The sequence below is a fragment of the Gallinula chloropus genome, assembly GCF_964237585.1.
Source record: "Gallinula chloropus genome assembly, chromosome: 15".
Taxonomy (NCBI): domain Eukaryota; kingdom Metazoa; phylum Chordata; class Aves; order Gruiformes; family Rallidae; genus Gallinula; species Gallinula chloropus.
This window is the reverse complement of record NC_140100.1, coordinates 3,562,568-3,588,550: the sequence shown is the minus strand read 5'-3', so window position 1 is coordinate 3,588,550 and position 25,983 is coordinate 3,562,568. Positions and strand designations below refer to the sequence as shown.

The 25,983-nt window shown below is 62.0% G+C and overlaps 2 protein-coding genes across 2 annotated transcripts in view; one reads left to right on the top strand and one right to left on the bottom strand.

Moving 5' to 3' along the window:
- Positions 1-4,247, top strand: part of TRAF7 (TNF receptor associated factor 7) — a 32,899-nt gene extending 28,652 nt beyond the window's left edge. The window contains exons 16-21 of the mRNA XM_084270836.1: positions 324-440; positions 1,560-1,682; positions 2,413-2,532; positions 2,742-2,873; positions 3,097-3,216; positions 3,458-4,247. Of these exons, the coding sequence (XP_084126962.1) occupies positions 324-440; positions 1,560-1,682; positions 2,413-2,532; positions 2,742-2,873; positions 3,097-3,216; positions 3,458-3,472 (627 nt within the window). The 3' untranslated portion in view covers positions 3,473-4,247. The remainder of the gene's footprint in view (positions 1-323; positions 441-1,559; positions 1,683-2,412; positions 2,533-2,741; positions 2,874-3,096; positions 3,217-3,457) is intronic.
- Positions 4,248-6,809: 2,562 nt separating this feature from the next.
- CASKIN1 (CASK interacting protein 1) overlaps positions 6,810-25,983 on the bottom strand; it is a gene marked incomplete at both ends in the record, with an annotated part of 30,875 nt that continues 11,701 nt past the window's right edge. The window contains 20 exons of the mRNA XM_084271116.1: positions 6,810-6,906; positions 7,349-7,745; positions 7,854-9,956; positions 10,035-10,173; positions 10,569-10,670; positions 10,754-10,864; positions 11,255-11,352; positions 12,841-12,928; positions 13,873-13,991; positions 14,148-14,255; positions 16,276-16,491; positions 18,071-18,188; positions 18,265-18,359; positions 18,486-18,594; positions 18,807-18,915; positions 18,999-19,129; positions 19,381-19,476; positions 19,580-19,725; positions 19,884-19,981; positions 22,709-22,760. Of these exons, the coding sequence (XP_084127242.1) occupies positions 6,810-6,906; positions 7,349-7,745; positions 7,854-9,956; positions 10,035-10,173; positions 10,569-10,670; positions 10,754-10,864; positions 11,255-11,352; positions 12,841-12,928; positions 13,873-13,991; positions 14,148-14,255; positions 16,276-16,491; positions 18,071-18,188; positions 18,265-18,359; positions 18,486-18,594; positions 18,807-18,915; positions 18,999-19,129; positions 19,381-19,476; positions 19,580-19,725; positions 19,884-19,981; positions 22,709-22,760 (4,532 nt within the window). The remainder of the gene's footprint in view (positions 6,907-7,348; positions 7,746-7,853; positions 9,957-10,034; positions 10,174-10,568; positions 10,671-10,753; positions 10,865-11,254; positions 11,353-12,840; positions 12,929-13,872; positions 13,992-14,147; positions 14,256-16,275; positions 16,492-18,070; positions 18,189-18,264; positions 18,360-18,485; positions 18,595-18,806; positions 18,916-18,998; positions 19,130-19,380; positions 19,477-19,579; positions 19,726-19,883; positions 19,982-22,708; positions 22,761-25,983) is intronic.

Sequence of the window (25,983 nt, the reverse complement as noted above, 5' to 3'; positions counted from 1 at the left end):
GGATCCACAGCCTTTTAGCCACAAGTCTCCTCAGCACCAGTGGTGTGAGACTGATAACCCATGTGTGCTTTATCCACTGCCTTCAGCCAGGTTACTCCTGGGTTGAATTTGGGGGGTTCCTGCGGGCTGATTTTCCACTCCTGCTCCTGCATGGAGAGCTGGAGGCTGGTGCTCGGAGCCAGCACAGCGGCTCGTGCAGGTGGCCTTTCCTGCCTGGGTTTCACCTGTGTGTGCTTGCCTGCCTTTGGAGGCAAAGAGGAAGGGTTTTGGCATGAGAGGCCTGCCCCTGCCCCTCACAGCTGCTCTTCTTCCCCTTTTTGCAGGTCTGGGATATTCAGAACCTGCAGAAAGTGAACACGATCCGAGCACACGACAATCCTGTTTGCACTTTGGTGTCCTCACACAACATGCTGTTCAGTGGCTCTCTCAAAGCCATCAAGGTAGAGCTCTGGGGTGGCTCCTCATGGTCTGGTTGGGGGCTGGTGGTACAGTCAGACAGCAACATCCAAACAGGAAGAAAGTGGTGTTTTGGTCTGCAGGTGACCTTGTTACTGTGCTCTCCTGAGCCATTACAGAGAAGCACAACTACACAGAGCAGCCAGAGCTGCAGAGGTTTAGCCCATGCTCTGTGCTGAAGTCAAAGCTGTTCTGGGACCTGGCTGAAAAAGGAACTTTTGCTTCTTCTAACTGTAAACCAGGGGCTGCAGGTGGAGTTTCTTGGCAGTTCCTGAGCGTGTGTGTCCTTGGGCCCACAACAGACCTACGCAGACTATTGGGAACCGTGTCTGGGTTTGGAATTGGCTGGGGATTCAGGCTGCCTGTTTTGAAACCCCCTCCAAAGGATCTTGAATTTGCATTCTTTACCCAAAGCATGCAGAAATCAAGGAACAGCTTTGCAAGTTGCCCTTTAAAGCTTTGGCTAGATTCCCTCGGTTCTCCTTCCAGCTCCTGGTGGGATGGCTTATGGGACCATCCATCTGTAAGAGGGCGCATGCTCTTTTCTTTATCTGGGGCCTGTGATGGTTCAGCTGTCTAGAGAGCGCTGGGGGCTGGAGGAGCAGTGAGACAGCACTAAGCAGAAGGACAACGTGGGGCTTTTTGTTTTTGTCATCCCCAGCCACTTTCTGCCAGCTCAGAGTGGCAGGGTGAGATCTGTCGGTCCCCATGGGCTGGATGTTTTGACCACCATTTACCAGGAGCTGTGGGAAGGGAGCTTTGTGGGACAGGCTGGGAAAGGAAGCCTGGGGCAGTTGTTACTGTAGGTGTGGGTTAGGTTTTTCACGCCCATGGCACCGCTGGGGAAGGGTCTCTGCCAGTCATAATGCAGGCCCTAAGAGAGCTCTCCCCAGGCCCTCAGGGAACAGGCCCTTTCAGCACAGTTATTCCATGTTCTGTCTGCAAGTCAGTGGGTGCAGGTGATTCCCACAGGGGCAGAGAGCCAGCATGAGGTTCCCCTGCCTGAGCTGGTGGAGCCTTGTGCTGGCTGGGCAGGGGCAGGCCCATCGCTGCCCAGTCCTGCTGAGACTCTTCCCTCGTGTGTGTGTTTGTGTTTTCCTCAGGTCTGGGATATTGTGGGTACCGAGCTCAAACTGAAGAAGGAGCTGACAGGTCTCAATCACTGGGTGCGAGCGCTGGTGGCTTCTCAAAACTATCTCTACAGTGGATCTTACCAAACCATCAAGGTGGGACCCTGAGACCTGTGGCAGCTTTACACAGCTGTATCCTACAGCACGGGGAGCTGCTGGGGTGGGACTGGCTGCCGTAGCGCTGCTGACACGTTAGATTTTCCTGTGCTGATTGCATCTTCACAGGCACAGAGGCTGGGCTCTGCCCGGGCCTGAGGAGCGCAGCTGCTGGGGATGCTCACTGAGATAAAACGGCCTCACAGCCATGGCGCCTCACGCTGCCTCTGCAGCTGCCGCAGCCTTATCTGTGCTGACAGTCCTGCTGATAAGAGGAGAAGGTCACTGTCTGGCTGCAGAGTTACCATAAATCTCTGTGGTTTCCGAAATGCCCTCATCTGTGTTGGCTCAGGCTTTGATGAATAGTTCACCTCTCGGCATCTGGGTGACACGAGAGAATTTGAAGGTTCCCTCCTCAGTGTTAATAAATCCCTGTTAATGTGTCTGCCTCAGTTTTTAGCACTATCAAGGGCCGGGTTGTGTGAGCACAGGGCTGTCACGCACACAGGGTGTGCAATCTCCACAGCTGGGCGTTCAAAGCTGGGCAGCTAAATAAGATGAGACTTTGCTCGTCAGTACTGCACATTCCCAGCCAAACAGATTTGTTCTTAAAGGTGTGATCTGAGCACACACAGAGCCAGGCTGACTGCGTGGCTGGAGAACAGCTTCAAGGGAAGGAGGGGGTCCCTGCGTGGGTCTCACCCTGCCTTTGCTCCCACATCTCTTTCAGATCTGGGACATCCGCAACTTGGAGTGTGTCCACGTGCTGCAGACGTCAGGAGGCAGCGTCTACTCCATCGCTGTGACAAACCACCACATCGTGTGTGGCACCTATGAGAACCTCATCCATGTAAGGGCTGTGGGGTTTGATGCCTTTGTTGACTTGAGGCTGGGGAACAGAGGGACAAGGAGACGGTGGCCTGGCTCTGCTGGTCCTCTTTATGGCATGTCTGGAGCTTGGGGTGCACAGCACCCACCCTGAGGTGGAAACACTTCTCGGAGGAGAAGTGGGTGGGTTGCAGCCCAGTGTAATCTCTGAGCCCTGCTCTCCCTCCACAGGTCTGGGATATAGAGACAAAGGAACAAGTCCGCACGCTGACCGGGCATGTGGGTACAGTCTACGCCCTCGCTGTCATCTCCACACCGGATCAAACCAAAGTCTTCAGTGCATCATACGACCGGTCTCTCAGGGTATGTGTCCAGGGCTGTGCAGCTGCATCTGTGTGCTTGTTACAATGTGGACAACCTCGAGGGAAAGGGAGGATGGGGGATCCTCATCCCTGCGTGCCACGTGGCCTTGTATTTAATTCATGTTGCCCGCTTGAACCCCGTGGCATGCAGCATCCCTCTTCCCTCCTGGTGCTCGGGACATCCCATGTGCCTCGCTTGGCTCACTCCTCCTGTGTGCCCATAGGTGTGGAGCATGGACAACATGATCTGTACTCAGACACTGCTGCGACACCAGGGTAGTGTCACTGCCCTGGCAGTCTCCAGGGGCCGCCTCTTCTCTGGCGCTGTGGACAGCACTGTAAAGGTTGGTTTCCTTTTGCTTCTCCTGGATGGTTCGGTCTCTTCCAGTACTGGGGCATTAAATGAGTCAGGAACCATCTTCAGACAAACAAGGGGATGGTTGTGAGCAGGTGGGAGGTTTAATTCCTGACAGAGGGTGTTGTGGACGCTAGAAGCCCAAAGGGAAGCTCTGCAGGAGGATGAAGAGAAGCCCGCAGAGCTGTTCAGAACAGTCCCTCCCATGGGTTCCTGTTGTCTCTCCACAGGTCTGGACGTGCTAGTGAGAGCGCCACACTAGTCCTGCACACTGAAAGACCAAAAACTCTCCTCCGTTGGCCTGCTGGGTGACTAACACCACTATGAAGTAACTGCTGCAGCTCCTCTCCGCACCGACCACTGCCTGCTGCTGCCCATGGGCCAGCTCCCCCACCCACAGGGCCCTGGCTGGCAGCTCTCAGGATGCGTCTGGCCCACGGACGCTCCAAACGTTCCCCTGGATCCGCCGTACACGATTGGAAGCGCAGAGGAAGCTGTGCCAGAGCCTTCTGCACCGCAGGCTGCCCCCCTCTGCCTGCGTCCCCCCAGCTGGAGAGCATCCTCTGGGGCCAGGGCGGCCTCTCTGGGCACCGGTGCAGCTGCAGCACAGCCCTGAGCCAGCAATGGGACTGAAGGGTTCAGCTTGGCACGGGTGGGAGCCGGCCTGGCCAGGGCAGCAGCGCTGGGAGGCCGGTCTCTTTGTAAATGGTAGAACTGAGCATTAGGCCTTGCCCTGGGGTGGGACCCCGACCCCTTTCTGTCTCTAGTATTTAATTTTACTGCCAAGATGTCAGGCTGATCCATCTGGGAAGAGGTGTGTTCTTGAGTAGCCAGGTACGATTTTTATGCCACAGCTAGTTCTCAAATAACACAAGCCCATTGTTCACCACCCTGTAATAATGGTCTCCACATTAAAGAGAAGAAGCCTCCGTTGCATTTTTACTCACGTTTTCTACTGTTTTTAAGAATGTAATATAGATTTGATTATTTCCTCATTGACAATAAAAGCCGAAAGAGCTGTTCCTGGCCAGTGTGACTTATTGCAGGCTCTGGGTGGGACCTGGCGCCCAGCACCCATCCTGCAGCAGCTCCTCCCTCCAGCCTGCGCCCATCCACCCTGCTCCCAGCACCCAGCAGAGACACCCAAGGGTGGTCTCAGCCCATGTAACACAAACACCCACCAAAGCACAACCTGGGTGCATGACATTGCACCACAGCATCCGGCACCCGCAGCCCAGGACCCCGCAGGCGCTGGGCAGACCCGGCAGCGCGGTGGGCGCCGTGGCACGCGCTGGCTGGTGGCTTTTTGGACACAAACAGTGGGGGCAGCCCGGCGGGGGTTTTATAGTTTATTTTTCTCTTTAAATATTTGTTGCCAGACTTCGTATAGGAGCAAACTTCTTCACAGCACCACGAGCCACCTACTATTCAGAATAGGAAGAATAAGACGAGTAGAGGTGAAATCTAAGCACAGAAGAGCAGGGAGAAGCACCAAGATGCATAGCTTGACAGATGGGATACGATACAGAGTCCATAACTTAATCATAAAAAATATATATATGTATATATCCATCATGTAGAACTTTATGGATTATTTTTTTAGATACATTTTTGTTTTTCTTTCCAACAGATATTTTCAGGCGGGTGATTTTTTTTTTTTTTGTTGGTTTTGTTATTTTTAAAGTCTTTTTTTTTTGTCTTTTTTTGTCTTTTTTTTTTTCTTTTTTTAAAAGAAATTTCAAAGTTGTGCCAAACATATCTGGATCTGCGACCACAGTGGGAGAGATGGGGGGAGAGAGAGAGAGAGAGAGAAGGGAGGTGGGGGAGGAAAGGAAAGAGGGAGAGGAAGGTGGGGAGGGTGGGGAAGAGACCACTCTGTACGTCTGGAGAAAAGAAAGGGACAGCAACACTGTTTGGAAAACACAAGCAAAAAAAAAATGCATTCATCAGGACTCAAGCGACTGAACCAGACTCCAACTCCAGTTTATACACGAATATACAGCAGCGCGTCCCGCAGGACGCCCGCGAGCACACACGCACCCCCCCCCCCCCAACGCACGCACACACCCAACAAATGCCAAGAAAACAACAACAACAGCAACAACAACCCAAAAAAAAATCAAAAATCATAAACCCCCAAACCCTGGAGACACTCCAAAAGAACTGAAACACCTCCGAGGGTTAAGAAGGAACAGAAAACACCTCCGTAAAACAAGGCACATCCTTTGAGTTCGTAACGGTGTAGAAAAGAACGACGGCGACACTGAACCCCAACGGAAAGACCCGAACAGAACTGCTCGCACGTACCTTCCACCCAGAGAAAAGGTAAATATTGTGCTACTCTTAGAATGAGTTTGCCACAAGACACACAGCTTAGTATAATCTAATAGGTTTTTTTTTTTTTCTTTTTTCCTCAAGCTAAAATCCAGTTTTCTCTTGATTTCTTTTAAACTGCTTTATATATAATTGCTAATATTTTTTTTTAAATCTTTTAAATATATATTTGTTAAAGTTTATTCTTTTTTATTATTTTTGGGGGTGGGGGAAATCTGGTTTATATCTTTATTATTTTTTTTTTTTCTCCCCTCCAATAAATTAATACTTCTTTATAGCTTATCACTCTCCTCTCCCCCAGCAGGGAAGGGGCCAGGCAGGGGCACATCCTGCTGCCTCCCCCCCCACACACCCCCCACCCCCGACCTGCGCCACCGAGGCCCCCGAGTCGGGGTGTTCGCTCCCCAATTTGCAACCAACACAAACAAAACTCCCTTCCGAAACCCAAGGCGAAGCCCCCCCCACGAAGGGGAACCCACCCCAGCCTTTCCCCTCCAGCTGCCCCCCCTTGGACAGCAGCCTCCCCCCCGCTCCCCCAATCCCCCAAAATCCCGGTGTGACGCCGCGGTGGGACCCTGCGCCCTGCTCCGTGCCCAGCGACCCGCGACGGAACAAAAAGTAAAAGAAAGAAAAAAAAACAAACCCTTTTCAAAGGAAAATTTAAAAACGGAGAAAAGAAACCCAAGTGCATTTGCCCAACGGGACCCGCCACCAGCACGGCCACCAGCAAACGCTGTTGGTGACACGTGGCGCACGCTGCTGCTGATGATGATGCTGATGCCATCACGCCGGGCAGGGCTTGTGCTACATTCGGGCCGCGACAACCCACGGCACCAGGGCCGGCAGGACACAGGTGCAATGGTGAGGGTCACTGGACAGGTAGATAGAGAGACAAACCCCCCCCACACACTGCTGCCCCCCTGGAAGCCCCGGCGGGGACTGTTTCGGTCCGGGACGTGTTGCTTTGATTCTTCTGTTGGTTTTTTTTGTTTGTTTGTTTGTTTTTTGCTTCTGCAAAAGGGAGTCCTGCCGGAGCCGGCGCCAAGTCCGTGAGCACAATCCTGAGGTATCTTCTTCTTTGTGCAAACCCCAAGGGACGAGATGTCCAGGAGGGAACGGCTGTACAAAGGGGATGGGGAGAGGGCGGTGGGGCCTGGGGGGGTAGGGAAGGGAGGGGGCGGGGGGGTTGTGGATCGTTGTGCCCTTGTGCCCACGTAAGCCCTGAGGTTCGTGGGGCCCTGGCGCCCCTCACTCCAGCATGGCGTCCAGCTGGTCCGCCAGGTCGTCGAACATGCTGCCGATGTCATCCAGGATGCTCACGGTGCTCTTGGACTCCATGGCCGAGCTGGATGTGTGATGGGGACTGGTCAGTGTCATGCACGGGACCCTGGCACTGCACAATCCCCTCTGCACCACGTGGGACCCTCCTGCCCACCCTGTGCTCTGCAGTGCTCAGCACTGTGGCCCCAATGTCACCTCCCTGGCACAGACCCCAGTGCCACCGCATGGCTGGGGCCACGTCTGCTCAGCATCCCCAGTGCACCCCATGCTCCTCGAGCACCATGTCCCCCAGTGTCACCTCCAGGAGAGCTCCCACCAGGGCCCCTGATGCTCCAGTCTCCCCAACCACCACCCAGCACAGCCCTGCTCCCACCACAGTGGCACAGCCTGGGGGTGCTGCTCCCAATGCTCACGGCCTCCCCACCCTGTATCCCCACACAGCTCGGTGGCACAACACAGCCCCCATGACCTCCCCCAGGGACCACCGACCGCCCCGCGCCCCTTACTCTGCTGCCTGACTGTCCTCCTGCTTGATCTTCTCCTCCACAGCCTGCAGTGCAGCAGCCAAGGATGCGCTCGTCTCCTCCAGCTTCTGCTGCGCCAGCTCAGGGCCGGCGCTGTCGACGGAGGGGCTGGCGATGGCGGAGCGCGGCGGCTTCACCGGCACCTGCTGGGGCTGCGCACCGGGCGAGAGGGGCTTGGCAGGGCTGGAGCAAAGCGAGGGCGGCGTGCTGGACGGCTTGGTGGCACCGGCACCCAACTGCCGGGCGGGAGACGGGGCTGGTGTGGAGCCGGCGCTCACCGACTGGATGGCGGCGTGGGGCTTGGGGGGCTTGGGAGCCGTGGGGGGTGGCGTGGGTTTGGGAGACACTGGAGGTGGCGTGCCATGGACCCGCTTCACCTCTGCAGAGAGAAGGGAGAGAGGCAGGAGGGCAGCAGGGCCAGCTGGAACACCCCACACCCGCCCTGGGGAGTTCCTATCCCTGGGGTGGGGGCTGGCAGGGCACCTACCTGGGCTGCCAGGGCTTGGGATGGGCACCTTTTTGGGGATGGGTGCCGGCGGCCCGGGCACCTTCTGGGGTGGCTGCGTCAGCACAGGCTTGGGGGACACCGGCGGCTTGAAGGGCTTCTTGGGCTCGGCTGGCGGTGGGGTGTAGTCGGGGCCGTCGGGGCGGGCGGCGGGTGGTGGGGTGGTGGGTGGCTCAGCCCCGCTCAGCTCGGAGGCTGGCCGCCGCTTGACCGTGCTGGTGCCGTTCTGGTAGACAGCGAGCGGGGCCGGCTCCAGCGCCGGCTCCTTGTCCTTGGCCTTGGGCCGGCGCTTGACGGTGTCGGACTCGGTGAGGACAAAGCGGACGCCATCCTGCTGGCTCTGCCTGGCCCGGATCCGCCGCTTGAGCGTGGCGCTGGCCTCCACCTTGGCCAGGTCCCGGTGGGCTGGGGCCAGCCCCTCACCAATATCCCCCCGGGTTGGCCCCAGGGGCCGTGGCCGCTGCTTGATGGTGAGGTTGCCTTCCTCGGCGAAGGGGATGCCATCCGGGGAGCCGCCGCGCTCGACCCGCAGTCGCTCACTGGGGCCATCAGCACCCGCCTCCGACCGCACGCTATCGGCACGCTCACGGCGGGCAGCTGCCACCAGCCCAGTGACGGGGCCGCTAATGGTCCGGCGCCGGTTCACCACCTCTCCATCCAGGCCAATGGCCTCCTTGTGTTTGACAGTGGCCAGGACGGTGGCCACACGGGCACGCTCGGGGCTGCCTGGGGGGGGGCCTGGCTGCAGGTAGTAGCCCTCAGGCGTCTTGGCCGGTCCTGGCCCGCCAGCCCCATGTGGCTTCTGCAGTGCCAGCGCCCGGGCCCCACCACCGATGGAGGACATCTCCAGCATGGCCGCGATGCTACGCACGCTGCCGGCACTGCCCGTGTCCACGCTGCCGCCAAGGTCACTGGCTCGCCGCTGCTCCCGCCGGCTCTCCCCATTGGCAGCAGGGGGCCCGGCAGCCACCTCACCTTCGCCATCCTTGGGGAAGTCCTCAGCCATGCCGGCACTGGAGATGGCAGAGCTGGAGCGCTTTGGTGGGGGCGGCGGGGGCCCCTTCTTCTTGGGGCGCACGGCAAAGGACTGGCTGCGGTTGACGTTCTTGTCACCGCCGGCCGGAGCCCGCACGGAGTGGCTGCGTCCCACACGCCGCTGGACTGTGGCATAGGGCCCTGCATCTGGCACCAGCAGCTCGTCCCGCTCCTGCTCGCTGTCGGAGGCGGCGTAGCGGTTCAGGCTGTGCGCTCGCTTCTTCGGCCGCCCCGGCTCCTCCTCGCCCTCACCCGCTGGCGGCAGGCACAGCACCGGCACTGAGACTGGCAGGACGGGCACCCCCGGGGGTCCCCCCTCGCCCTCAGCAGGCTGTGGCAGGACATAGGCAAAGCCGCGGTGGGTGGGTGACTGGGGCAGGGAGCGAGGTGACGCGGGGCGCTCGCCTGGTGGCAGCAGCTGTGGTGTGGGCTTCACCTTGGCGGTGGCATGGGGTGCAGAGGGGCCCTGTGGGGAGGGGGGCCGTGGCTTGCCAGGGGTCTGCGGTGGCGTCAGGTGGCCAGCAGAGGATGGGAAGGGCTGCCGTGGTTTGCCAGGCACTGGTGGCACGCTGGCACGCTTGACAGGGTGGCCGTGCCGGGGTGGGCGTCCCTCCTTGGGTGGTGCGGGGGGACCCTCACCGGCCCCCTCTGCCAGGTACTCCTGGCTCTTGGAGATGGCAGCAGTTTGGGGGGCCCGTGGACCGTCGCCCAGGAGCTCCTGTGAGCTGCTCATCAGCCTGGCACGGCCGCCCAGCCCCGGGGGAGAGCGGTAGCCAGGTGCTGCAGGGTTCGGGGCTTTCTCAGGGGGCTCCTCAGGGCCTTCGCCAGTCATGGCCACCTGCAGCTCGCTGCTGAGCTCGCTGTCCTGGAAGGTGGTCATCTTGGGCGACTGGCACTCGGGTGGCTCTGGTGGAGGGGACTCAATGGCCAGCACCTCCGGGCACGCCGCTGATGCCTTCCTCTTCAGCGTGCCTGGCTCGTACTTGCCCAGCTCGGCACGCTGCAGCTCTGCCAGCTTCTTCACTGCCAACATCAGCTTCTTCTGGTGGCCTGGGGACAACATAGGGTGTCAGTGCCACCACCACGGGCTGGGGCTACCAGAGCCGGCACTGCAGCGCAGGACCTTACCCAGTTTGGTGATGCCAATCTCCTGCAGGTCCTCCCAGGTGATGTCGGTGATGAAGTCAATGTTCTCATAGCCATTCTCTACCAGCACCTTGTAGTACTGGGACAGGCCGATCATGGAGAGCCAGAGCGCCAGGTTGGCCTGGAGGGGGGAGGTGTGGTGCATGGCTCAGCGCCGGCTGGCAGTGGGGCTTTGCCCAAGCACCACAGCACACGTGGGGTCTCCCCACACTGTCTCAGTGCTCCCCAAGCACCCTGAGCCACGGGAAACCCCTTGCTGTGCCCAGCCAATGGGGCAGGAGAGGTGTCAGGGGGACATGTGGTGACATGCGGTGACAGCTGGCACCAGCCTGGTGGTCCCCAAGCTGTCAGGAGGGGGGACAGCTTTGGGACCCGTGGGATGTGGCAGCATCCAGCAGTGGCAAGCCAGCTCCTACCTGCATCCCCTGGTGCCCCATTCCTGGAGGGGGCAGGGCAGAGGAGACAGTTCCCACCCTGGATGAGGCTTTGGCATCCCCAGCCCCACACAGCCCTTACCGGCTTGTACTCCGGCAGCCATTCGGGGATGTTGAGGTTGTTGATCTCGGAGGCGATCTTCTTCCTGTGCCCCGGCTTGGTGACACCAATAGCCGTGAGGTCCTGGGGCAGAGAGGGGGGTCAGCACCGCTCCACACTGGCTGTGCCCCCCCTCCCTGCAGCACCCCGGCATCTCACGGCCTCACCTCCGGCGTCATCCGGCTGATGGTGGTGATGTCGTAGCCGGCGTTGATGAAGTTGGGTGCGTAGAGCTGCAGCTGGAACTTGCAGAGCCACTGGTACACGGCCTCTGAGCTCTGGGGAAAGAGGGACGGCGCAGCTCAGGGCAGCCCCGGGGACAGGGACCCACCACCCCTGCCCGTGTACCCCCTGGGGCTGCCCCACACCTGCCCACAGGCCAGTGGGAAGCCCTGGCTGGGACCCAGCACCACAGAGGGGCTGCGTGGGGGCTGGTGCCGGGGAGCTGGGGGGGCAGCAGCCGCAGGGATGACTCACACCGCTGGCTCACAGCACCCCACGGGCACTGCCGGCTTGGCCAGCACCCAGAGCCACGCTAGCCTTGGTGGTCACATCACAGGGCAGCCACGGGGAGAGGGGTACTGGCCCCGTACGTGGCCGTGCCCATGTCACCCAACATTACACTTAACTGTGGGGCTCCCCACACCTCCCCAGTGCTCCCTGCTCACCTTCCCCTCCGACGGCGGCTCCATCTTCTTCAGCTGGGGCTCGGCGGGGGTCTGGGGGGCATACGGGGAGCTGGCCACGCTCTGTGACCGTGATGAACCTGCCGGAGAGGCAGTGGTCAGCGGGGCTGGGGCCGCACAGCCCTCGGGCTCTGACCAAATGAGGTGGGGAGCCAAGCCCCTGCCCTGGGTGGGATGGCACAGCCACAGCCCCCTGGTTGGCAGGATCAGAGCAGAGATGGGAGAGTGACCCTGACTCCAGCAGAGCACCCCAGGCCAGGCAGTCCCCAGCCCAGCCAGGGGCCAGGGTGCCACGATGCCCTCCACCTGCATGGCCAGCTGCAGGAGGAGCAGAGTTGGTTTCCCTGGCTTCCCACCTTCCAGAGCAGCAGGATCCAGAAGGGACCTGCTACCCAAAGCCCTACACCCCCACTCCTCTGGCCGTACCACCAACTTGGGACAGAGGTCACCTGCCTGCTGTGCCCCACAGCAAAGGGTCTGGCTGGGGAGGGCAGGCTGGCACAAGCTGCCCTGGGACCCCCGCACTGGCACCCAGGCAGCCCTGCTGCACCAACCCTCCAGCTGGGGCCTTTGGCAGCCATGGGGCTGACAAGGGCTGCTGAGAAATTTCTGCCTCATATTTGTAATCAGGACCAGCAAGAACCATCCCCTTCCCCCCACTGACAACTGCATCCTCCACTCGTGTGTGTGTGTGTGTGTGTGTGTGCGTGCGCCGCGCATCCTCCTGGCATCTGCATCCCACTCGCGTGGGCATCCTCCTCTCATGTGCATCCCTCTGCCATGTGCATCACCCTCATGGCTGCATCCCACTTGCATGTGCATCTCTCCAGCATCCCGCCCCCGCCACCCCGTGTGTGTAGGCAACCCCCCCCGTTTGTGTGTGTACATCCCCCCCCCACCATGTGTGTGTGTGTGTGTGTGTGTGTGTGTACACCCCCAGTGTGTGTGTATCCCCCATTTCCCGGGTTTCCACCCCCCCTCCGGCATGTGCATCTCCACAGCCCTGGGGGCATCCCCAAACTCGTTCACCCCCCACGTGTGCATCCTCCTTGAATGTGCATCTCTCCTCTGCACCCGTCCCCCCACCTCGTCCCCCCCTCCAGCTCCCGCAGCGCGGCCGTGCTCCCCCGCAGACAGGGCAGCCCCCCCCCCCCCCGCAGCCCCCCGGACGGCACCGACGGTGACAGGGGAGACCCCGATTCAGTCTCCGGCAGGGCTGACGGGGGATGAGGAGGCGGAGGTGGGGGGGGTAGGGGGTTGAGAAGGAGTGGTGGGGGGGCCAGGGAAGAAAAGGGGCCGGGGAGGAGCGCTGCCGCCCCCCGCCCGCCCACGCCGCTCCCCCCGCCCCCTCCCACCCCGCCCCCCCTTCCCCCCCCCCTCGGGCCCCCACTAACCGAGGCAGGAGAAGGCCTGGCAGCAGCCGAAAGGCGAGAGAGTCATTTTTTACCCACACGTTTTCCTTCTGGTGACGGGTGCCGTGGCAATAAAAAAAAAGACAGCTCCCTGGATGCACGGCACGCCCGCGGCAGGGCCAGGGCTCCTCCTGCTCCCGGCAGCCGGGCACCCACCTGCGGGGATGTCCTGCGCCTTGGCCGGCCCATCGCCCACGGCAGTCTCTTGCGCAGAAGCCTTCTGGGAAAGGACCGTTGCCAGCAGCTGAAAAACACCCCGGGAAGGGGGGAGAACAGGCAGGCGTTGAGGGGGGAACCGGTGGGAGCTGGGGGGGGGCTGAGTGCCATGGTGGGTGATGCGGGTGCCGTGGGTGATGGTGGGGGATGCGGGATGCGGTGGGCGATGCGGCAGCCACCCCACCGCCAGCCCGGGTGAGGGTGGGCAGGAAGGGGTGCAGCAGATTTGGGCTGCGGCGGGGAGAGCGGGAGCAGCACAGATGGCGCGTTGCAGGCAGCGGGAGCCCGCGGCGGCACGACACCCCAAATCCAGACTGATGCACACCCAGCTCAGGCTGACAGCGTGGGCTGCAGGACCCTCCCCACCTAACCTGCAACACAGACCCACCCCCCCCTGCCATGGCCATCAGCACAGCGCTTGGCTTGACACACAGACCCCACTGCCCAGCCTGCTTTGGCGTACTGCAGGCAGGATGCCAGGGAGGATGGGCTCACGGGTTCCTCAGCCCAGCGACAAGACACCCGTCTGCCGTGGGCAGCATGCAAGGTGCAGGGGACAACACGCTGGCAGCAGCATGCAGCGTGCAATGGAGGCAGGAGATGCAGCGTGCCAGGGACAGCGTGCAGCACAGAGGCACTCTCTGAGTGGCAGCAGGGCTGGGCAGGCTGCTAGCACTGCCAGTCAGGCCCCGAGCACACCGGCAGCACCTGCCCAGCCTGGCATGACACCATGCTTAGGGCTGAGTGTGGGCCCAGCCAGGGCTATCTTGGAGGGGAGGGGCCATGCTGGTAGTCACTGTTGGCCATGGTCATGGCCGGTGGCACACTGGGTGCCAGGAGGCCCCCACAGCCCGAGCAGGGACTGGGGCAGGTGCCAAGGTGGCAAATGGCTGCCCCAGGACAAGCACCAGTGTGGGGACTGGAGCCCAGCGCTGCCGCAGGCTGGCGCGGCTGCGCCAGGGCCCACCTTACCTTGACGCCTTCAGAGCCAGCGTGCAGGGCGTGTGCCCCGCTGCCTGCGCTCTGTCCGCTCCCCGAGCTGCGGGCAGAGGCCACGCTGCCTGTGCTGCCCAGGCTGCTGCGGTCGCCACCTGTGCAGAGAGAGGAGATGCCATCAGGGCACCAAGCACCACAGCCACACCAGGGGACACCACACTGCAGGCATGCTCTTCCCAGAGCCACTGCCATCTGCCTATCAGCCCCTCCCCAGGGACAGGGAGGCTCCCAGCAGCACGCACCCACCATACCTGCAAAGGGTTTCCGCAGCACCCAGATCTCCTCCACAGGAGCCGGTGTGGCTGATCCACCCTGCGACGGCGAGAGGTGGGACGGGCTCATGTCAGCCCCGCGAGACCCTTGGTGGCAGAGTAGAGAGAGCACCTGTCAGGCATGTGTGGCTCTGCGCGCTCGGGCTCGCACCAGTGCAACCCATGGCCCCGGGGCCTGTCGCTGCTGCAAGCAGGGAAAACCCCACAGCAAAGGTGTAGGGTCCCTGGCCATGGCCATGCCCAGGGGTGCCAGCGCTGCCCCAGGGGCCTTTCCGCCCACCAAGCAGCTGGCATGGGGTGGCAGTGACCAGCCCCCGGACCCTGTACTGCAGGACATTCCCTGCCGCCAGCCAGGCAGGATGTCCCAGTGCCCCGGCTCAGCCCCAGAGGGAGATGGAGATGTTATCCCAGTACCATGGGGACACGACATGATGTAAGGGAACAGGGCAAACTCCAGCAGTGGGGACCAGGGTCCCCGTCCAACTGTCCCCCAGCCAAGGCAGTGCTGGCTGTGCCCCTGAGCTGCCTGCACCCATCTAGGAGGAAACACAGGGGCCATGTGGGGCCAGGCTCCGCGGGCTGAACCCCTCACACGCCGCAAGGTCCACACGGCAGCTGGTAACAGGGGGGTGATGCAGCAGCAGGTGAGATGATCTGGCCACCCCAGCGGGGCATGGCCTGAGGATCACCCCCAAAGCATCACCCCTCCACCAACTCATCCCGCTGCCCGGCTCTGCTGGGTCCCGCTTGTACCAGGGTGGGCTGGGGACACCCAGCGCTGAGCCCGAGGTTTCCAACAGCATCAGATGAGATGGACAACAGCCACGCAAGGCCCGGTGCTGCCACGACCCCACCACCAGCCACAGAGTAGCCCACCTTAGCCCAGCCCCATCAACAGCCACCAGGTATAGGGTACTGCCACCCCGGCGCTGCCCAGGCCCCTTCCAGCCCTTATGCCACTCGCCCCGAGAGTGGCTGGGCCGTAGCAGGGGCAGATGGTCCAAGGTGCTCAATTCACTGGTGGAGCACAGGGGGGAACAGACAGCTGTGCCACGATGGGGCTGGGAGGTCCCTGCCCCACACGTGCTGTGCTCATGCTGGGGAGCCAGCGCTGCCCAGGCAGGCACAAGGGAGAAGGTTTGCACCCTTGTCCCCATCACTGGCAGACAGGCAACATCAAGGCACAAGTGTGGCTGGCCCAGCGCTCTCCCAACACAACCCGCCGTGCAAAAGACCCCCCCACAGACACCCAGCAAGCAGCCCCCGGGGGCACAACACAGGCTGCACCCCTGCAAACCCCTGGCCAAATACCTGTTCTCTGGGTGCTCCTGATGCACGGACCTGCAACACCCATCACCTGCCCGTGCTGTGGGGACAGTCCCCATGGGGCAGCCGGGCACTGCCTGCCCTGAGCCAGCCCCAAGACTACCCCCCAGAAAAGCCTGCCGCAGCCCCTTCCCACTCCGAGCACAGCCCTGACCTGGTCAGAGCGGCTCAGTGGGTGTCAAACACCCTGCAATGGGAGGCTGCAGCAGGCAGAGGGTCCTTGCACCCAAATCTGCCTCCTCCTATGGCTCCCAGCTGGGCACCGTGCTGCCCAGCAGTGCCCCAAGGCACTGTTTTTTGGGGGGGGAGGTCCTCATGCACCCAGCCAGGGTAGGCAGGAGAACAGAGACCATGGGCAGAGTGCGGAGAACCGGCAGCGGTGCTTCCTGCAGCCCTGCCTCACTGCTGGGATGGCGGAGAAGGGACGGGACGTGCCGGCAGCGCTAGGGCAGCGCTGGAGAGGGCGTGCAGGGGGAAGGGGGCCAACGGCATGCACGTGTGCACGCCCTGCACACGCCTGCCCGCATGCACACACACGCACACACACACACACACACACACACATGTGCATGCACACCCCTCCTGCATGCACACCCACACGCATGCACGCGTCCGCGCGCAGGCGCCTGCATGTGCACACGTGCGCCCGTGGGCACACGCCTTGTCATGGCAAAGGGGGAGAGGCCAGGCAGAGAGAGAGAGAGAAAGAGAGAAGACTCGATACACACGTTAAAGGAACAGAAAGAAATCCATCGAGAGCACGAAGCGAGCGGTGAACTACCTTGTCCGTAACGCGGCTCGTCGGCACTGCTAGGGGAGAGCCTGTGATAGCCAAAGGAACTGAAAAGAGTCTGATGGGAATGTGGTGGTGGAGGTGGAGGTGGAGGCAGGGAATGGAACGGATGGGACGAGGCGTCACCGTTTAGCACAGCAGCCCCGTAAGCCGGGAGCGGGATCTTTTGGTAGTGTTGGGGGATTGTTACAGTCTCCCATGAACCTGATAATAAAACATAACAAGAGACAAAATGAAAAGAATCAAAATAATAAGAGACACGCTCAGCGCCACCAAAGGAAAAAACACAAAAGAAAAAAAAGGAGAAGAAAAAAAGAGGGGGGAAAAAAAAGAAGGAAAAAAAAAAAAAAAAAAAGCAGCAAACAAGGAAAGCAACCAAAGGAACATGGAGAAGCCAGAACTGAGACCCAACCGATGCAGAGCTGAGCCAAGGAGCAGCAGCAGCAGGAGCTCAGCGCAGGGACCCGGCCTGGCAGCGGGGAACGGCCCACGGGCAGATCCTGCAGACCCGCCATGGCTCCCAGCAGGGCTTGGATGCCACAGGGCAGCCCCATGCTTGAGGCAGCAGCATCGCCATAGGGCTTCCAGCACCATGGGGCTCCTGCAGCTGTACTGCCAGGGGTCCTGCTCCCCGCAAGGGCATCTCAGGAGGAAGGGGGGCTGCAGGCATAGATGGGCTGGGGGCTGCAGCACCAGCACCCCTGTGCTCAGCCAGTCAAGCCCGGTGCAGCCGCTGCCTGCACCCCACACTGCTGCCCCGCTGCACGGGGCCCAGGGCTGCAGCTGAGGGGATGGCTGTGAGAGCCCACACTCTGGCAAACAGCACCACGGAGTGGGCTGCATCCCAGGAGCCCAGACCTCATTCCTGTGGTGCTGGCACATGACCCACACCTGGGGGGCAGCTCTGCCCCGGCCCATCCGGCACACAGCACCTCCACAGCAGGTTCAAGAGTCGCCGTTCGCTGCCCGCACCCCTGAGATGTGGCCGCCCCCAAGATCGCACAGAGCTGGGCAGCACATGGCTGCTGGAGGAGAGCAAGCCAGTCGATGAGGGGCCCACAAAACCGCCCACAGAGGCACCAGCCCCATCGTGCCACTCCTGGCAGTTGGCACAGCCACGGGCCATCCCGGGAACCACATGCCCCGTTGGGAGCCTAGAGCAATGGGGATGGGGATGGGGACAGGGACAGGCAGCTGCAGGGGAGGGGAGCAGAGTCTGGTCCCTGAGATGGCCCCTGGCCAGGGAGAGGGTCCCTGTGGGGCAGCGCCGGGTCCCTGGCACCAGTGCCCACCCTCCCTGCTCAGACCCCGAGCACCAAGTCCCGTGGCCCCACCGCTGCACCTTCCCCCCTCAAACCACAGTGATGCCCCCAGCTCTCCTCATGCACTGACCTCGTGGCACCACCAATGGCTCCCCCAGCCCAGTGTCAGCCTGGCCCCAGGGCTCTCCCCTGAGCCCCCCGGGGCTACCACCACCGAACCCAACATGCACCGAGTGGGCACCAACCCCACAGGCACAACAGAAGCATCAACCCCACAACAAGGACACCAACTCTACATGCACAACGGGGACGCTGACCCCACACACTCGAAGGCACTGACCCCACACACACGGCAGGGACACCGACCCCCACATGCATGACGGGGGCATCGCCCTGGTTTGGCTTCACTGGCTGCACCCCTCAACACCCCCTGGCACCGTCAGGCTGAAACAGGGCTCCCCAGGGCTCAGGTTTAGGAGCAGCCCTGTGGGGGCAGGTGGGGTGGGTGGGGTATTATTTGCCTGTTCGTTTGCTTATGGCCTCGACAAGGCTGGAGGGGAAGTAGCCCACGCGGTCGTTGCCGGTCCGGTTGTCATGAATACAGCCCTTCCAGCGCCCATCCGCGTGCTGCTCCAGCACCTGTGGGCAGGGATTGGGGTCAGCGGCCAGGGTCACCACCCCTGACCCCCACCCGGCCCCCGCCAGCCACACTCACAGTGATGACGTCCCCGGCTTTCACGTTGAGGCTGGTCAGGTCGTAGTTGTTGCAATAGTCCTTGACCGCCCGGACCTGCAGAGCGGCGGAGGCGTCTGCGGGGACAGAGCGGGAGCGTCGCCGGCCACCCAGCCCCACCACGGGTGCTGCCACCCCCAGCACAGCATCCCCCCCCGCCCCCTGTATCGGCACAGCCCCCCTGCACCCCTCAGCGCCCCTACCCCGCAGCATCTGCTTGATCTCCTTGCTGGCCTGGCTGGTGGTGAACTGGTTGACAATATCCAGAGCCGTCTGGTTGTAGGTGTTCCTGACGTGGGCGTTGATCCCACTCTGCAATGGCATGGAGAGGGCTTGGGAGGAGGCTGCCCTCTGCTCTGCCACCTGTGGGGACCCCCCCCCAGCCCACCCTCAGGCCAGCAGCTGAAGTGCACAGCTCACAGCCTTAGAGCATCCTTCCCTGGGGACCCCCACTCCCCAGGAGAGATGCACAGGGTCACTCCCATCCCACAGGCACCCCCTGGGATGTTTGGGGGGGGCCTTACATCCAGCAGCAGCCGCACCACATCCGTCTTGCCGCACAGGGCCGCCTCGTGCAGCGCCGTGCCCGCCTTGGTTTGCCGGTTGATGTCGATGCCAGCCTGCAGCAGGAGCCTGGGGGCAGATGGTGGGGTCAGAGAGGCAGGGGGGGGCGGGGGGGGGGGTAGGGTGCTGCCCTCCCTGCCCACCGCACCCACCGGATGATGTCGATGTGGCCGTTCTTGGCGGCGAGGTGCAGGGGGCTGGTGCCGTTGGGGTCGGTGGCGTCCCCTGGCTTGGGCTCCAGCAGCGCCGCGCACATGTTGCTGTTCAGGAGCAGTTGGACCACCTGGCTCAGCAAACACAGACGGAGCAGGGCTGCAAGGGCAGCTCAGCCGCCTGCCAGGGCTGTGCCCCCCCCCCCCCCCGACCCCCACCTCCCTGCTCTGCCCCTCCTCAAGCAGTCAGAGATTCCCCACAGCACTCTAGGCCCCCAATGCCATCCCTCCCGGGGGCTGCTCCAGTACCCCAGTGACCTCGTTGCACCCCTGTCCCCTCCCAGTCTTCCTCTTGGGGGGTCTTGGTGCTGCAAAAACTTACCCCGACCCGGCCAAACTCGCACGCCAGGTCCAGAGGTGTCTTCCCCGAATTGTCCATGATGCAGGGGTTGGACTGGTGCTGCAGGAGCATCTCCGACTGCGGAGGAGCGAGACCCCAGTTCAGTGAGGACAGGGGGCAAGGAGAGTGGCACAGAACCCCCTCCCTCCACTGCCACCCCCCACTGCCGGCCCGGCTGTACCACATCATAGTGCCCGTGCTGCGCTGCCAGGTGCAGGGGGATCTGGCCTTCATCTGATGGGATGTTCACAGAGGAACCCGCTTTCAGCACCATTTTCATGGGCTCCTTCTTGCCTTGCCAAGCCGCGTAGTGCAGGGGCCGCATGCCTGTGGGCGAGCAGGACAGGCGTGCTGTGAGCTCCCCCAGCATGCTGACGCACCCGGCCAGAGCCTGCAGAGTGTTCTTGGGGTGTCCCCACGCACCCAGACAGGGTAGGCAGGAGAAGAGGGGGTGGCAGGCCATGGCCAGGAGCCCCAGGACTTACCTTTGTTGTCCTTGATGTCCACCGCAGCCTGCGCCTCCAGCAGCAGTGAGATGAGTTCTGTGTTGCCATTGAGTGCTGCATGGTGCAGAGCTGAGAACCTGGGAACCAGCCGTAACGTCAGGGGTCTCGTGTCCTTGTGCCCTCCACAGCCCCACTGTGGCACCCTAGGGTGCCTGCTCTGCCTTCCACAGCCCCCACATATGCACATGTCCCTGAGTTTCCCATGCAACACCCCCCTCCATCCTTCCATGGGCACCCAAAGAGCTGCCACAGGGACCAGCTGCAAGTGAGCCATGAGCTGTCCGTGTCCTGGCATGCAACAAGAGCCAGAGAGTGGATGTGCCAAGGTAGATGTGGGTTTGCTCTCCAGCCCATCACCTTATTTAGCTTCCCTTGGAGCACTGTAGCCTCGGAACAGACCTCCCCCCTCAATCCACACAGTGGGATGCAGGGCTGGGGATGCCAGCAAGCCAGGAGCGGGGGCTGGTGGGTCTGACCTGGGGATGCTGGAGCAAGATGGGTGCAGGTGAAGCACTTCCTGGGGATGCTGCAGTTTCAGGGCAGTCTGGGGAAGGGCAGGTACAGGGGGCTCCCTTGGGTTTGGGGTGGGTTGTGCCAAGAAGCCACCTTCCCTGCTGACCCACTTCTCCCAGCTTGGCCCTGGCAGCACAACTGCAGGCACCAGCATGGGGGTCCCCAGGCTGCCAGGGGGCAGCAGTGCCCCTGTCCAGTGCTGGGGGTTGCTGTGGGGCAGGGAAAGCCCCTGGCCCAATAGTGCCAGACCCCGCTTTGCTTTCACAGCGCCTGGGACCAGCCAGACTGGGAGGCTCATTGCTGGGAAGGAGGCCAGGAGCTGACCTACTTGCTGCTCCCGGCAGCGGCATCCGCTGCGTGTCTGTGCTTACACCCATCACCCTACTGCTCCAGGCCCCGGTCACACTCGGTACCCCTGTCCCATCCCCAGGGCCACCCTGGTGTCACGGGAATGTGGGAATGGACTGCGGACCCCAGCGGGACCTGCTGGTCCCTGTGGCTGCCCGGTGCCTGAGAGATGGATGGTGGGGCAGCGATCCTGCCCGCCCCCCATCTCCAGGAACCCCCAGCTGAGGTGGGACGCGTCCCTGCTGGGGAACAGGCTTCAACCACCACGTTCCCCACGGAGCTGCCGCCTGCGATCCGCGGCCGGGAGCAGCGATGCAAGCAGACAGCTCGTGCAGGAGGCCGATCCCCAACGTCTGCCTGGGAAATGTCAACATTTTCCGCTCCGGCGCCCTGCTCAGATCCGCTCAAGATGGTGCAAATCGCAGCCCTCTCCCAGGCTGCCTCGGGGGCTTCCCCCAGTACGGCCCAGTAGGCCGCAAAGGCCGCGTGCTGTGCAGGGCACTGTTCCCCCAGGAGAACGTGGGGTCACCGGCACAGCGCCCACCCCCAGCACACACCAGCTCGGGAATCAGCAAGCACGGCGGAGATGGGGAAACTGAGGAAAAGTGCCAGGGCTGGCTGAGCTGTCACAGTGAGCTGGCAGCGGGGCCAAGAATATGCTGGCTGGAGCCTGGGTTTGCCCTGTGTGTTCTCAAGGGATGTTTCTTTCCAGGAGCAGCGCTGCAGGCTGGAGGTTGCTCCTCTGCTGCAGGGTTGCTCCTGCACCCTCCGAGCTGTCTGAGAGCTGCAGGCAGGGTGTGAGTAGGGGCCCTGCCTGCAGCTCTCAGCCCTGCCACCACACACACAGCCGTCCAGCAACCTGCTGGCTCTGGCAGCCGCTGTACGAGGTGGTCTGTGGAGTGATACCCCTCACCCTGCCCACATCATACCCTCCAGCCCCTGTCCTGTGCAAGCAGTGCCCTACACCTGCCCCACCACTGCCAGGCATGTCCACGGGCTCCTGCTGCCCTGCTCGCTCACACTCAGAGGCACACTGGCATGCACATGCTCATTCAGCTGCACAGCCACACGCCTGTGTGCACCCGTGCTCACGCACACGTGCACACACGTGGGCTGGCAGAGCTGATATGTTGGCGGGTACCAGGGGATGCCCACTGGCACCACCCAGCTGCCGCCGGGGCCCTACTAGGGAGTGAGGATGAGGAGGGACTTGGGATGCTGTGACTGTGTATTCCCAGGCCTGCCCTTCCGTTCCTGACCCTATCCGGCCCCTCTGCTCACATGCCATTCCCACAGCTGAGCCATCCCCAGGGACCAAGCAGCATTGCCCAGCCCCATGCCCTGCCACTGTACTCAATAGGGGGGGGTGGGGCTGGGGGCCAAAGGGGGTGGCTACTTCCCAGCCCTGCAAGCACCACTCCCCGCTCCCACCGCAGCCCCCCTCCTCTTCCGCAAGGCTCCGGCTGCCTTCCTGCAGCGGTGGCCTCATTAGCAGGGGCTGAGCCTGCAGACCCTTCCCTGCCCTTGGGTGCCAGCTGCAAAGTGGCCCACGGGCACCACAGCCCGGCGGGGGCATGGCCCACCAACCTGGTGCCCCACGGGACTGCTCCCCACACAGCACCTGCAGAACCCCAGTTCTGTGGGAAGAGCCGGGGAGAAGCCGGCGAGACATGGGGCAGGGCTCTCCCTCTGCCTTTCAGCCCTCACCTCCCACCAGCTCTGACGCCTGTGGCTGCAAGCCTGCTGGCTCCACCATGCCTCATCCACCCTGGCTAACGGGGCCCCTGGCTGGACCCCGGCTGCATGACTCCAGAGAGCCTGACGTGCCCGTGCAGACACACTAGACTCCTGCTCCCTGCATTCTGTGCAACCCTGCTCCCCACAGCATGCACACCCCCTGCTCCCAGCACCCCACCACGTGCAGGCACGGGGCTCCCACTCACCCGTCGGTGTCTTGGAAGTTGACGTTGACTTTTTTTGCCGATCCGAGGAGCTCTGGGAGGGAGGGAAGGGGACAGCAAGTTAGCAGAGCGGGAGGCAGCTGGGGCAGGGCCCTGGGGTGCACCAGGGAAGTGATGCAGCTGCAGCTCCAGGTTTCCTTCCCCACCAAGGTTCTGGCTCCCTGCAGCTCCGCAGCCCGAGCCCGTGGGCAGCTGCCGGCAGGAGGGCTTGGAGTGTGGGGGGGTACCTGCTGATGGCAGCAGAGCACAGGGCCTCTCCCAGCACCCAGGGTCTCCAAACACCTGGGATGCAGTGGGTTTGCCTGGGTTCCCTCCCCAGCTCCTTTGCTTTGCTGGGGTTTTGGCACAGCCCCAACGCTTCAACAGAGCGGAGGGCTCAGCATCCTCCTCTGGCCCCCCTGGCCCCCCAGCACTGTCCCACTCCCACCCTGCATCTGCCTGAGTGGGAAAATAAACTGCCTCGGGCCAATCCAATTAGCACCACGAACAAGGACGAAAGCCAGATTTACATAAGATTTAGCTGAAAAATGCCACTCAGGCTTTCCAGTGAGCCTGCTCTTCCTTCCAGTTCCCCAGAGGGGAGCCAGAGCAGGAGAAGGAGGAAGAGGGTGGCTGCAGCACGGCAGAGCCCTGGGCTGGGGACCCACACTGCAGCCTGGCACCGGCAGGACTCCAAACGGGTGGGAAACCAGTCAGTGAAGGGTGCCTGGCCCGGCAGGGAGGAGGGTCGGTCATCCTCACGCCGCAGCACAGCAGGAAGCACGCCAGGGACAAGTGAGGAACCCAGCTGGAAGGGTGTCGTGGTTTTACCCCAGCTGAGAGCCGAGAGCCACGCAGCTGCCTGCTCTTTAAAGGGATAGAGCAGGGGAGGAGGGAGGGGGGCGGGTCTGAGGCAAGGGAAGGGAAGAGGAAGGGGCAAATAACAACCCCAAAGCCAAGAAACCAAAGGCCCGTGGGTTGGGATAAGGAGAGTTTACTAGAACAGCAGAAAGATAAAATATAACAATGCTGACAGGACTTCAGAGCAAAAAATCTATGGAACTGCTGATACCCAATGCAGTGTCTGACCCAACCCACAGCTCAGGTCGTGCCACCCAGAGCCGTCCCAGACCCCGACCGTCCCCCAAAAACTGCGCGTCCTGGAGCCGCCCCCTCCTCCCATCACCCCCTTTATAATGGGCAGGATGGAACTGGCATGGATACTCCCTTTGGCCAGTTTGGGTCACCTGTCCTGGCTTCGCCCCTCCTTTCTCATCAATAGAGAAATATGAAGAGCTGAGAAAGTCCTTGACTGTCTGACAGCAACTAAAACCATCAGGGTGTTACCAGCACTGCTCCCATTTTAACTCCCAAACACAGCATCCCACCCGCTGCTACAAAAGCAGTTAACTCCATCCTCACCAAAACCAGGACAAAGGGGCAACTTCAGGCAGGGAAGGGAGACATGGATGGGGCCAGAGGGATGCTCTCTGTGTGCCATAGCCACGGCCCTGCTTGCTCCCCCAGCGCCACGCCTCCTTGCCAGCATCCCAGCACGATACTCAGTGATTTTGGGGGTCAGCAAACTGGACGCTGGGGGCACTGGCAGCGGGAAGGACCCACGGGCCTGGGGAGCCATGCAGTGCTGAGCCACCCTTGCACGGGCCACCCATGTCGGATCGTCCCAGGAATGCCCAGGGCAGAGGCTGCTCCTTGCACATGCAGAGATTCTCTGGCACCCAGCACGGGCTCCCTCCCGTGCTCCATTGCCCATTTGACAGCCCAAGCTCAGGATGTTTGCTAACGATGATGCAGCCCGGTGCCAAGAGGCAGGAGCTATGGAGGATGGCTTCTCAACAGCCACAACAATCAGCCCCCGTCTATCAGGTCCCCAGCCTCTCCTCCTGGCACATGGTGCCACGGGATGGCTGTGGGACAAGAAGGGACTCTGTGGGGTCCCCAGAGCACAGAGAAGGACAGGGGACCATGGTTTCCCCTGGGCACTGTGAGGGACAGGGGCACCATATGGACCCCTGCATGTGGAGAAGGAGGGGGGCACTGCAGGGTCCCTTCAGCAAGCCCTACTCCCCCTCCCTCCATCGAAAAACCCCACCACCAGCCCCACCTCTGTGTGACGTGGCAGCTCATGCTGTTCATTTGACACATTAGTGAACCACCTCAGCAACAAATCCCTGGTGACCGGACCCCAGGAACAGCCTCTGACATCCCATCTCCCCCACAGCATCCCTGTGCTCCCCTGGGAAGGGCTGTCCATCGCTGGCAGGCAGAGCCCCCCAGCACCGGGGCTGACCGCAGCAGGTCCCCGGCAGCCCCAAGCTGCCGCCAGGCTCCCCAACAAAAGTGCCATTCAATGCGGATGGAGAGGAGCCCAGGACCGCTTCCGCTGCCACCCGGCGCCAAGAAGCAGCTCCCAGGAGAAGGGGGCCAAGCTGCCCCCCAGGGACACAAATGGCCAGGGGACAAAAGGAGATGGCAGGCGCAGGAGCGGCACCATGCCCGGCACTGGCTCCAATCTCCGGCCCCGAGACGGGCCCCGCTCTGGCTAACCGGTCCTCGCAGACGGACGGACGGACGGATGTCAGCAGGTCTGCAGTGCCTGGCCTTTCCCACGGGTTGCTCCCAGCAAGGGGCTGGGATGGGGCAATGCCTGTGGACTGGGGTCGTGGGGGTGCAGCGGGGAGGCCAACAGCATCACCACTGCGCCCCACAATGCTGATCCCTGGGTGGGCACCAGCAGCCCCCGGCTCTGGCCAAACCAGCATCAACTGCACACGCCATCGCAGCGAATCTCTCCTCCCTGCACCTGCAGGAGAGGCTGCGGCTGCCAAAATCTGTTTAGCACTTCCATCAATGCCCGTGCCAAGTGCTTAGTCAGTGACTTCCAGCCGTGCAGCGGTTTGACTTTCGTTAAAGCCCTGGCAGTGGCCAGGAGCCTGCCGGTGCCCATGCCGGGCTGCGGCGAGCTCAGGACCTGATGTGGCATCAAGCGCTGGTGGGGAAAGGTCTTTAGGTGCAGCATTGCTCTGACAGGGTCCCCTGAGGAGCAGCTGGGTGGTCCCACGTCCCAGCAGCAGGCTGCCACACCAGCCATCACCACCAAAGCTCCCAAGGGACTGCAAGCAAAACCCTCATGGTCCCACAACCCAATTAAGCCTCTCCTGTAATGGAGAGGGATGCTTGTCCAGCACAGCACTGGCATGGGGCACGACAGAGCCGTGCCGAGGGTGCAGCACTGCAGCTGGAGCCTGAAGCCCCAC